Here is a 12584-nt window from a genome sequence, read left to right as displayed (position 1 = left end):
TAAGCAGGTCAGTGGTCACCAGAGGCAAGGAGGAGATGGAGTAAGGAGTGACTACAGTGAAGGCAGAGTTTTTCTTGGGGGGGGGGGAGGGGGTATGATAAAAATGTTCTGAAATTAGATAGTGGTAATAGTTACAGCATTCTGAATATAATAAAGCTCAAGGAACTGTATACTTTAAAAAGGTGGATTTTATGGTATTTGAATTAATACCTCAATTAAGCCGTTATTTACAAAATGAATGAACCAAAAAACAACACTGTAAATAATACCTTTGTGCAACTGTTTTGTAAACTTGACCAACTGCTTTGTATGAAAAATGCTTAAAAGTAAAATTGCTGGGTCTAAAAATATCAATATTTAAAACTTTAATATATTTAAATAGACGTCCAAAAATGTACCAGTTTATACTCCTACTGACAATTTTTGAGTGCTTAATTTCTCCATATCCTGGTTAATACTGGGCAGCATCGATCTTTTAATTTTTGCCAATTTCACTATTAGCAAGGCTATCTTTTACAACAATTGGCTACACACACATTTTCCCCATGATTTGTCTGTTCATGCCTCTTGTCTATTTTCAATTAAGTTATACTTCTTTGAAACATAAACAAAAAACTTGTAAAAGCACTTTGCTTAGAGAAATTTGCCCTTTGTCATAGATTTTTCAAATACTGTAATGAACTCAAAGCCATTTTTTGCTTGTTTTTGTTTTCTGGATTTTCTGAAATGAACATGTCCCTTTTATGATAAAAGCTGTAAACTTATAGTTAAATGTTGGATGCTGCTTTTACTAAAACAAAAGAACCTACCCATTAAAATCCTATCATACAGTCCCTATCTGACATAAACAGAGGACCGAGTTATCAAATTTGGTTTAATCCTGTGCTCATGTAATTACAGATTAAAAGACTACTCTTAAAGAAAGAGAAGGACATGAAGCAATTCCCAACTTACCAAGTCCAATCAAAGCCATTCTTGCACTTGTGAAATGGTTCTGAACATAGTAATGCAACTGAGGAAATTAAGAACATTTGTGAGGTTATATTGGTCTAAATACAAAAAGCTGTAAAAAACTAAAACTGCAGGTCCAAAGAAAATAAATACTCAGGCTTAAAAGCTGCTATAGTGAACTACTGACTACCCGGTGTTGAATTACACTGCTTTTTTTTTTTTTAAACTATTGCTTAAAAGAACTAGAACTTAATGGTGGTAATGGTTACATGGCTGTGAATATAGTGAAAACTACTGAATTGTGCACTTTATTTTTTTTTAAGGCTTTATTTATTTTAGAGAGAGATCAAGAGAGCACATGCATGGGCACGAGTGGGGGAAGGGGCCGAGGGAGAAAGAATCTCAAGCAGACTCCATGCCCAGTGTGGAGCTGACACTGGACTCTTGATCTCACAACCCTCACACCATGATCTGAGCCAAAACCAAGAGTCAGACACATCACCACATGAGCCACCCGGGCACCCCTGAATTGTACATTTTAAGTAGGTGAATTGTATGGTACATTAATTTTACCTCAATAAAGCTGCACTGAAAAGAAGGAATTTTTTTTTTTTTTTTAATTTATGATAGTCACACAGAGAGAGAGAGAGAGGCAGAGACACAGGCAGAGGGAGAAGCAGGCCCCATGCACTGGGAGCCCGACGTGGGATTCGATCCCGGGTCTCCAGGATCGTGCCCTGGGCTAAAGGCAGGCGCCAAACCGCTGCACCACCCAGGGATCCCGAAAAGAAGGAATTTAAAAAACATTAGAGCACACACTGGTTTAAACTTGAAAAAAATGAGGCTAAGTTTATCATTTTTATTATAATGTGATTTTAGCAGATGTGTATCAGATTTCTTTCTTTATACAGATAGTAAGAGAGTACTATTAACATTCTACAGTAGAGCTAAAACCTGTTCTCAATAGGAACACTGTTGCTTCCAAGGGGGTGAAAACTGGCTCTCAGGAGCAAAAAACCATTTTATTCCTTTAAATATAAAACACAAACACATAGTAAATGTACATATGTAAACCTAGATAGGCCGTGTATCTGATATTAAAAATTCACTGTGAGTCAAGAATAGAAAAAATTGGCTAAAAAAGGTTCCTTGGAAATGGGTCATAATGTTGAGAATCCCTTAGGCTAAGGTAACGTGACGGAATCAAGTTACCAGAATCTGTGCCCTAGAGTGAATGGTGCCTACATCTTGGGAGTCACCTTGGAATCATATTCTTGGAATGCCACCATCGCTCAAGGTATTTTAGCACCAATTTCTTTAGAACTTCCTTTAGACTAAGGACACATTTAAATATGCTAATAACTTTGAAATAACCATGGTTAACACCTTGGTATTTGTCCAGGATAAACACACACGCAAGTGCGTGCACACATTAACAACCCCCCCAACACACCTTATTTTTAAAAAATTGAGGTCCTATGGTATATCCTATTCATAAATTCCATTTTCTACACTTGATCTTAGCCAAAAGGCCAAGTGATGATAAATTCCATTTTCTAACTTGACAATATGCTATGGAATTTTCCCATACCAATATTTTTGAATGGCTGTATAGCATTCCATTCCATTTCATAGATACTTAATAAGTTGCTTAACTAGTCCTCTAAATTTGGATATTTAACTTGTGTCTAATTTTTCACCATTATAAACATGCTACAATAGATATCCCTGTGGATAAATGTTTTGCATGTACACTCTTTCCAGTTATAAATTTTTAAAAGTGCTATATGGGGTGCCTGGGTGGCTCGGTTAAGGTCTGCCTTTAGCTCAGGTCATGATCCTGGGGCCCTGGGATCAAGTCCCATATCAGGCTCCCTGCTCAGTGGGAAGTCTGGTTCTCCCTCTCTCTCTACTCCTCCCCTGCTTGTGTTCTTTCTCATGTGTGTACTCTTTGTCAAATAAATAATAAAATATTGGGTGCCTAGGTGGCTTAGTCAGTTAAGCATCTGCCTTTGGCTTGGGTCATGGTCTTAGGGTCCTGGGATCGAGTCCCACATCAGGCTCCCTGCTCAGCAGGGAGTCTGTTTCTTCCTCTGCCTCTGCCCCTTCCCCCCCTCAGCTCGAAGGCACTCATGTGCGCACTCTCTCAAGTGGATAGATAAAATCTTAAGAAAAATTAAAAAATAAACAAATCTTAAAAACAAAAACAAAAACGTGTCATATGAATGGTAGGCATTAAACTGTTGATTGATAAGTGTATAGTTTTCCAACTGGGAAATAAGAGTAAAGAGAGAAGATATACAGTTCAGTTTTCTCTAGTGGCTAACCAGAAATGAAATGAGAATAAAACCTAACTTCCGAGCTGTATATACTTTGCAAATATTGATAGTTCCCAATTTTTCTTTTAATGTCTTTTGATAAATTTTTTTTCCAAGGTCATAGGAGTAGAAAATTAAGATTATATACACGTATCTACACTTGCAGGTTTCACATTCTGGAAGTGAAGTTTTACATTATATATATAGCTGTGACATGTGACAAATCTGTCCTGGCAGCAAAGTAAGGCCAATCTGCTGGATGAGGCAAATGAGCTACCAAGCAGGCTGATGATGGATGGGAGGTGATGTGGGTTTATTCCTAACTGCATATTCAGAGGAGTTACAGGAAGACTTCTGGTCACAAGATTATGAAATTTAACATTTAAATACTGTTTAAATAAGATAAATACACATAGAAAAAGGTCCTGAAAAAGGCATTCACATTCAGTGCCTTTAGGTATGTGAGAGGTTTTCCTTTTTTGCTTGTTTTTATTTTCTGGATTTTCTGAAATGAACATGTCCCTTTTATGATAAAAGCTGTGAAAATTGTTCAGATAAAATTTTATTTAAAAAGCCAAGCTGAGGGGATCCCTGGGTGGCTCAGTGGTTTGGTGCCTGCCTTTGGCCCAGGGCGCAATCCTGGAGTCCCGGGATCGAGTCCCACGTCGGGCTCCCGGCATGGAGCCTGCTTCTCTCTCTGCCTCTCTCTCTCTCTACGTCTATCATAAATAAATAAATAAATCTTAGGGAAAAAAAAAAAAAGCCAAGCTGATAAAAATAATAAAGCCAGCAGGTGAGTCTTTAAAATTTGAAGATAAAAAGAAACGTTAACAAATAAACCTGAAATGGCAGATGGATGTTCAATTTCATGTGAAAATAAGCACATTTGAAAATGTAATGTGTTTTATTAGTACCTCATCTGGTGTCACTTTTCCAATCCTGTAGTCAGGACAGTACAGGGAATTAGCCAAGGCATTTCGGTAAGCTGCAGCATGCAAATTTTCAAGGACATCTGTAAAATAAGTAAAGAAGCATTTGTAGGAACATAATTCAAATAAGAATAACGTTTTTAGAACCTAGAAAGCAACTAGTCTATACAATTTTGGTCACCTTATGCCATTCAAGTGTTAAGAGGGCTTGAAATTTAAAACTCTGGCAGGCGAATGTGCTGAGAAAAATAGGAAATTACTTGGCAGCAGCTTCTACACACCAGGGCTCGCCTATCACTAGAAAGTATAATGGCCTGGGTTTCAGCAAGTCTGACTCTAGTTGTAGCCCTGCCTGATGTGCCATGTGACCTTGGATAAGTCATTTACCTGAATGTTACTTCTAGGCTAAGTAATGAGTTGTCAGGTTAAGATACACGCCAGTGCCAGTGTTAAGTTGAGTTGTCCTCACTGCTGCACTGTCCCTGTCCCTGCCTTCCTACTTCAGTCATGCCTTGTTTGACTGGGGTATGTCCCTTTATTTACTCACTAACTGGGTAATCTCCCATGCCAGGCCCTGCTAGGTGCTGGAAATAGAGAAATGAGGGAGACAAAATGCCTGCCCTCAAAATGCCTAGAGGGAACACTGAAATAAAGCATTATGGGTGTGATGCCAGCAGATCAAAAGAGCATCAGGGATGCAAGGGAAAAGCAGTGGGGATTGGAAAGGAGTAGAAGAAGTAAAATCTGGGCATGAGTCTTTACAGAATGAGTAGGTGTTTACTAGGGGAATGATGAGAGAGGGGCATCTCAGGCAGAGAAAACAGACAGTAGCATAAAGCACAACAATGGATTCAAAGGGAACTGCAGCTAGAAGGGAACAAGGCAGAGCAAGAGGCAAGAAAGGTAGGCCAGGGCCAGACTGTGAAAGCGAACATATAGGTTACATGAAGGATAAGAAGAAGCCTTGAAAGGATATTCATGTCAGAAGGATTGCTCTAATGGGATGTGGTAGATGGACTAAAGAGGCAGACGTGGCAGACACCAGCCAGGAGACAGTAGTAACTGTGCAGGCAGAAAGGATGAGGGCTGGACCCTCACTGCTAACGGCAGGGAAGAAGCCACTGTTGATACAGAAGTCATTTTTTCTGCAATTTTAAGAAAGATCATACTCCTTTGTAAAACAGGGTATCACTGTGAAATAGATTAGCTAACCTAAATCAAGCTCTCATTTGTTGCAGACACTTGAGCAAATCCCATCCCATGCTAGGCCCTGGCAGCCAGTCACCTGTTTCGACCTGAGTGGCCCACCTGCACACTTCTGCTCCTGCCAGAAGTTGTAGGACTTGCAAGAATCCGTGGTACTTATTTACTAGTTTGTTTTGTTGATTATACTTGTCAAGATCATATGAATACCAGAAAGTCCCTATTTTTTAAAAAGTTAAATTGTTTACTTTGGAAAGATCCAGTAAAGGTAAGTGGCTAAATAATAATAGCAACAGTAGCAGCAGCCCTGAACTGCTGCAGGATTTGCCGTTAACAAACTATTGAAAAAAACACTGTATTCTTCTTTCTTTTTTCTTTTTCAAAGATTTTATTAATTTATTCATGAGAGACACAGAGAGAGAAGCAGAGATATAGGCAGAGGGAGAAGAAGGCTCCCCATGGAAACACTGTATTCTTCAAAATAGGGGTTCTATACATACATCAAAGATGAAAAATAATCAAGAATATCAACATTTAGAAACACACGAAAAGATAGGTTAAGATATTAGACAAATTTTTGGAAAAGGCATTTTTAAACCCAAGCAGAGAAAAATTCAATAGCAATTTCTTTCCTCCACAAATTGATTTTCTCTAAAACCCAATATCTTAGAACAACTGAAGCAGGATCAGAAAATGTACTTACGAGCCTGTGGGTTCTGAAAAGCCACAGCTTTGTCAATCCTTAGCTGAGACTGAAGGGCAGCCACTTCCCAACGACGAAATTCTGGTGATGTGGTGACATTGAGCAGGAACTCCATTAGAATATCACTACAGAAGATATCAAGATGAGAGTTTTGAGCCAAAAATTTAAAACCAACGTCCATGCTCTGTAAATGTAATGTTCTCATATATTAAGTTTTGGACTTATGGTAAGCACAATGTTCTACAGTTTGTGACTAAGAGCCTAAAACCAAAATCAGAGGTCATAAAATGCCACATTAAAAAGAGACAAGAACTGAGCGGCTAAGTGTTTCTTTAAAAGCAGATGTCCTCAACACATGCAGGTACTTACACATCATCCCGCAGGCATTCCACAGTGTAGGCCATATTTTCCCTGGTTGAAGTCACACTGCGTCAGAAATAAATTACAGTGATTTATCTAAATCAGAAGAATAAGCTCTCCTTACATCTTTGCTACATCAACCAATTCCTTTGGAAAAATTATTTTGAGGTATAAAAATACACATATTCATCAGCTAAAATATAAAATATTTAAGAAAATATTTTCAAGGAAGGAAATCTTGACATGTTATACATGGATGCACCTTGAAGACATTCTGCTAAGTGAAATAAGTCAGTCTTGGAAGAACAAACACTGTGATTCCACTTTCAGGAAGAACCTAGAGAAGTCAACATCATAGAACATAGAATGGTCATTGTAGGAGGTTGTGGGAAGAGAGTGGGAATTTACTGCTTATTATTTATAAAGATTTTACTTATTCATTTGACAGAGAGAACATAAGCAGGGGGAGCAGCAGAGGGAGAAGGAGAAGCGGGCTCCTTGCTGAGCAGGGAGCCCAATGTGGGGGCTTGATCCCGGGACCCTGAGATCATGACCTAAGCTTAAGGTGGATACCTAACTGACTGAGCCACCCAGGTGCCCCAGGAGTTACTGTTTAATAGCTAGAGAGTTTCAGTTGGGGAACATAACATTCTGGAGATGGATGGTAGTAGAGTTTCTTAAAGTCACTTCACACCAAAGACCCGTATATTTAAAGCAGTAAATTTTTTTTAATCTTTTTTTTTTTTAATTTTATTTATTTATGATAGTCACAGAGAGAGAGAGAGAGAGAGAGAGAGGCGCAGAGACACAGGCAGAGGGAGAAGCAGGCTCCATGTACCAGGAGCCCCACGTGGGATTTGATCCTGGGTCTCCAGAATCGCGCCCTGGGCCAAAGGCAGGCGCTAAACCTCTGCGCCACCCAGGGAATCCCTAAAGCAGTAAATTTAAAGTATATTTTACCACAACTTAAAAAAAAATGGCAATTAAAGCTGAAGATCTCTTTGTACCCTTCTCCTGCTAACTTCAATCCCCTCTTCCCACTCTAGAGACAACCAATTGTAATAAGCATTGTGTATTGTTTTAAAAAAAGTAATAGGGGATCCCTGGGTGGCGCAGTGGTTTGGCGCCTGCCTTTGGCCCAGGGCGCAATCCTGGAGACCCGGGATCGAGTCCCGCGTCGGGCTCCCGGTGCATGGAGCCTGCTTCTCCCTCTGCCTGTGTCTCTGCCTCTCTCTCTCTCTCTCTCTCTCTCTCTCTGTGTGACTATCATAAATAAATAAAAATTAAAAAAAAATAAAAAAAAAAAAAATAAAATAAAAAAAGTAATAAATGCCTCCTGCCTTAAAAATATCTCACTGTTCCACAAAACATTTCATTGGAATGATCTAGCTTATCCCTTAATTGCTCTGTACTACTAGTCTTGTCATATCACTAGATCATACTTTATTTATCCCATTTCCCTGAAGATAGCATTTAGATTGTTTCCAGTCTTTTAAAAAAAAAAATGGTATCTTTGTATAGGTGGATTAAAAACAGAAGTTGTAAGATATGCTCCTTTTCAATGTTACTAGATTTTCCTTAATTCTTTTCTAAGTAGTTTTATCAATTTATTCCACTAATTGTAGAAGACAGTCTCCCTCTTCCTTAACACCGCCAACACAGTATATAAATCTGATAGGTTATGGCATCAGACTGTGATTACAGGTAAATCTCAGTGTTTCTGGCTTCCTTCTCTGGGAAGAGCCTGTTTCCATCCTTTGTCTATCCATTTTCTATTTACTTGTCTTCTCTTAACATATAGTTCTTTATTTTTCCTCTTTCTGTTATGTTGCAAACATTTACTACCAGTTACTTGAATTTTCACTTTAAGGCATAAAGATGTTTTAAGGCATAAAGAAGTTTTAATTTTGATATGGTAAAATTCATTAGCCTTCTCCTGCTTGTGTCTGTTTAACAAATCCTTCATGCCTTGATAATAGAGAAAAAATCCCTTATGGTTGAATACTTTCTAGTGTTTTCACTATTTATTTCCTGTTACTTATTTTAAACAAACCTTAATTTACCACCAACTGCTTCAATTCCACGGGTTATCTTGAAAGATGAAGCTCCTTTTGTAGTCTAGAAAAAAAAAGGAACAACTGTACTTTCAGTAATTTTTTAATGCCAAGTTTGCAAACATCATGCTATATCACAATTTAATGTCTAATTATGATTAGATTCAAAAAGAACTTTACCTTAACAGTGGATCCTTTTTTCAGCTTTAAGAATTATAAAGTGAAGTTTGCCAAGAAGCACACAATAGTTTCTCTTTTCCATAGGACCACGATACCATAGCATTCCTGAACAGAGTGAGGTAGTAAAGATGCTTACCAAACTGGATGCAAGACGAAGCAAATGAGAGGTTCCTAAGTGGTTGGAGTCCTCATATCTACTGCCTGCTTTAATAAACAAACCAATTCTTGATGCAGGAGCATAGTTTTCCAGAGAAGCAATCACTAAGCCATTTGGTAATTTGGTAAACTGTATTTAAAATAAAGTGAGATGTGATCAATGCTTTTATATTTCCAAAGATGCTAAGATGTATATGGGTTCCAGTGAGTAACTCAGTGGGACTAACCTCAAGGTCCTGAGGATGTAAAGGCACTCCTGCAGGGGCAGCTGTGGCTTTCACTTTGGGAGCAACTTTCAGGGAATAAAATCTCTAAACACAGAAAAAACAGGTTACATACATTTCTCTCAAATGTCTTGTATTCTGGTGTGCCCAAGCAGCAGAAGGTATTCAGTGATAAAATATCTTCATGGGAGGATTTAGCTCATTATTTCCTAACCACTTTTAAATCTCTATTTGTGATTTGTAGAGGCTAAAGGTATATCTAATCCAGTATTTACTTTTTAAAAGTGTAAAAAACGACTGTATTTTCTCCCTCCCTCCACCATTTAAAAGATTTTATTTATTTGACAGAAAGAGAGGAAGAGAGAGCATAAGCAGGGGGAGCAGCAGGCAGAGGGAGAAGCTGACCCCTGCTGAGCGGACCACATCAATCCCAGTAACCTGGGATCATGACCCTGACTCGCTGACCCTGACTGAGCCATCCCCAGGTGCCCCTTTCCCTTTTAACTATCTAATTAAAGGTTCAGGTGGTTCTTTCTGGCTCTAGCGCTTTGAAATTTTTTGAAAAAGTTTGGGACTGCCATTCCCTTTCATAGATTTTCGCTTTACTGTTTCCCTTATCTGCCCAGAGTCTCATTTTAGTCTACTTTTCAAGTGAAATGCCTTCATCTCCATAATCATTTCAGTAACCTTTAAAAAAGACATAGTATACCAAGGAAACTTCCTCCAAGCCCCCAATAACTTCCAAAGTATCTTGATTCTCTTGGGTGCTACGGTAAGACCACACAACCAAGGATTTTACTTCTTTGACTAATACAAATTTACGTCATCCTGAATTAACCATAGCTGCAGCTACACTAGATTCTCAGTTCATTATATGCAGCCACTGGAAAGGTAAAAAGGTCCTCTTAAATTCTGGATAATGGATCCAAGATGTGTAACTTTATTGGCTTTTGGTAATGATACACAATGCTACAGAATTCATCCTAAGGTTCATGAAGTTATTAAGCAGAGATGTTTTCCCAAAATCAAGTGAACATGCTGGAGTTTCCTGAGGATTCCCTAATATCAGGGGCTGCAATGCCCCTACTCTGTGATGTCCTGGAGGGCATTTTGTTATATACTCAACATCAGTGCTGTGCTAAGTTGGTTCCTAGTTTTCACTTGTTATTAGTACTTTTTAACAATAAATTACAATTAGCTTTTTTTTTTTTACCATCAATTTCGTCTCCTGGGTGTGGTATAGTTAACCCTACTTGTGATTTGCCTTTTGATTTTCTAAAAGTAAAGTTTTAGATACATGAGCATAGCTGTTCAAATATGAATAATAGTCTATAGTTCCACTACCAAGGGAGATTTAGGGTTTTCACCTCAAGAAATAGTGACACTTTGATTATGTACTGCCTATAATTTGTCCCATTCAAATCAGATGCAAAGAATTACTCCCATAATTGTTATACAATCACTAGATAACTCTAATAGCAAAATATGTATAAATTTATTCTTTTGTCAAATGAGGGATACAATTAGAAACACTAATTGCTTTCAAGTTTACTGCTATTTGTTTTCATTGGTCCTCCCCAACTGTTACCTTGGACTTTTTTAATCTACTGCAAAGTGGGGATGGATGGAATGGATATTTTGGGGGTCTTTTGTCAGTCTAACTGGGCTGCTCTCAGCGTTGTTAATCATTGGTTTGTCTAGGTGTGCCTGGATGTGTAATTTAGGCTATATTATAGTTTAAATTACAACCATTTGTATAATCTACAGCGTATATGTATTTAAACGTTAGGCACAGGGAAACTCCATTCCGTTCTTCTGCACCTCCGTCTAGGTTACTGGTCACCTACTAAGGCAGATGCTATCAGCATTTTGGGCTAGGTTAATGTTTTGGTTGTGTGCGTGTGGAAGGGATGGACGCGCCTGTGTACGTAGACTCTTTAACAGTACCTCTGGACTCTAGATGCCAGCTGCGCTCCTCCACAGGTTGTTACAACCAAAATGTAAGGGGCAGCCCGGGTGGCTCAGCGGTTTGGCACCTGCCTTCAGCCCACAGCCTGGTCCTGGAGACCCGGGATCGAGTCCCACATCAGTCTCCCCGCATGCAGCCTGATTCTCCCTCTGCCTGTGTCTCTGTCTCTTCTCATGAATAAATAAATAAAATCTTGAAGAAAAAAAAAGCAAGCAGATATTGCTAACTATCCCCTGGGAGCAAAACCGTCCCAGCTGAGAATTTTTTTTTTAAAATTTTATTTATTTATGATAGTCACACAGAGAGAGAGAGAGAGAGAGAGAGAGAGGCAGAGACACAGGAAGAGGGAGAAGCAGGCCCCATGCACCGGGAGCCTGACGTGGGATTCGATCCCGGGTCTCCAGGATCGCGCCCTGGGCCAAAGGCAGGCGCCAAACCGCTGCGCCACCCAGGGATCCCCCCAGCTGAGATTTTTAAAAGTGTTTCTCACTTCCACTCCGGATAAGCAGCGCTCCACACCGGTAGCAAACTGACATTTGAGGAGTTTCCCCCCAATGACAGCTATGTTTGGCTTGGCCTTGGAGAAGGAGTCTTAAGCAGCTCCCGAGGACAGACCAAGAGCCCCTTCTAGAAGTCTCTAATAGGACATCAAGAAAGATACGTTATCCCGTTCGGGCACCATAACAAGGTGTAGAACTTATGCATAAGCTCACACAGGCATTAGCTCATTTCTTCCTTAGGATTTCGCTCATAAGCCCACCTAGCCGTTGGAGAGACTGACACTCGGTAATACACTAAGAGCAGAGGCCAGAGCTGAAGGGTAACGGTGGAGGGCTAGCTCGACGCCGGCCTCCTGTCCCCGAGGACTCGCGGCTTCCTCCTCGGGCACCCAAGTGCAGCAGTGACCTTCAGCGGTCTCTCCACCGAGTCGCTTCACTTCCGTTCTCAAGCCCTTTCACTTTTCCCTTCAGGTTTTCCGGCGTTCGGTCTCTTCTGCTCGTAGCACGAGATGGGCCTCGAGCGCCCGACCCTCACCCAGCTTGCAGACCCCTTGGCCCGCAGAGTTCGGCTGAAGGGCAGGCGGGAGCCTCAGGCCCCGGAACTCTACAACAGGCACCTCCGGTCCGTACCACCTTGCTGACAAACTGCTCCCCCAACCTTTCCCCATGCCCGCCGGCTGTGCTCACCGAGAAGGACCCGGCTCTCCTCAGCAGCTTCATGGCTCAAGATTGCTCTGCTCCACAGGACCCGCCGGCTTGAAGGAAAGCAAGATGGTGGCCGAGGACAGGAGTTTCCCAGCTTCCCCCGCGCGCCCTTTCCCACGCCTTCGACGTGAAGGGGACTCTCTATGCCGCTCGCGCTCTACTGCTCCCTGACCCAACCTCCGGGCCAGTCCAATTCCTCCGAGACGCAGTATAGGCCGACGCAAAGTTTTTAAAGTAAATACTCAGATTACTTATGTTCCCACTTTTTGGATCCTCGTCCTTGCTCGGATATCCACTCTGTGATCTTGCTCTGACTACGTGTAGGACAGCCT

General features: G+C 40.5%; 1 protein-coding gene across 2 annotated transcripts in view; it reads right to left on the bottom strand.

Annotated features, from left to right (window-relative positions):
- The window catches only part of UQCRC2 (ubiquinol-cytochrome c reductase core protein 2), a 25712-nt gene extending 13128 nt beyond the window's left edge, over positions 1-12584 (bottom strand). The window contains exons 1-8 of one of the 2 annotated variants that reach the window (XR_012035555.1): positions 12235-12392; positions 9082-9165; positions 8835-8984; positions 8518-8582; positions 6474-6530; positions 6105-6229; positions 4184-4281; positions 955-1012 (exon numbers count right to left, since the gene is read on the bottom strand). Coding sequence is in view for 1 of the 2 variants with exons in the window: in XM_072836042.1 (XP_072692143.1) it covers positions 955-1012; positions 4184-4281; positions 6105-6229; positions 6474-6530; positions 8518-8582; positions 8835-8984; positions 9082-9165; positions 12235-12267 (670 nt within the window). In the remaining variant the exon portion in view is untranslated. Of the gene's footprint in view, positions 1-954; positions 1013-4183; positions 4282-6104; positions 6230-6473; positions 6531-8517; positions 8583-8834; positions 8985-9081; positions 9166-12234 lie in introns of both variants that reach the window. The other variant, XM_072836042.1, reaches the window with a different exon arrangement.

The sequence above is a fragment of the Canis lupus genome, chromosome 8, assembly GCF_048164855.1.
Source record: "Canis lupus baileyi chromosome 8, mCanLup2.hap1, whole genome shotgun sequence".
Taxonomy (NCBI): Eukaryota; Metazoa; Chordata; class Mammalia; order Carnivora; family Canidae; genus Canis; species Canis lupus.
The sequence above is the reverse complement of the archived record's forward strand: the minus strand, read 5'-3'. Positions and strand labels throughout refer to the sequence as shown.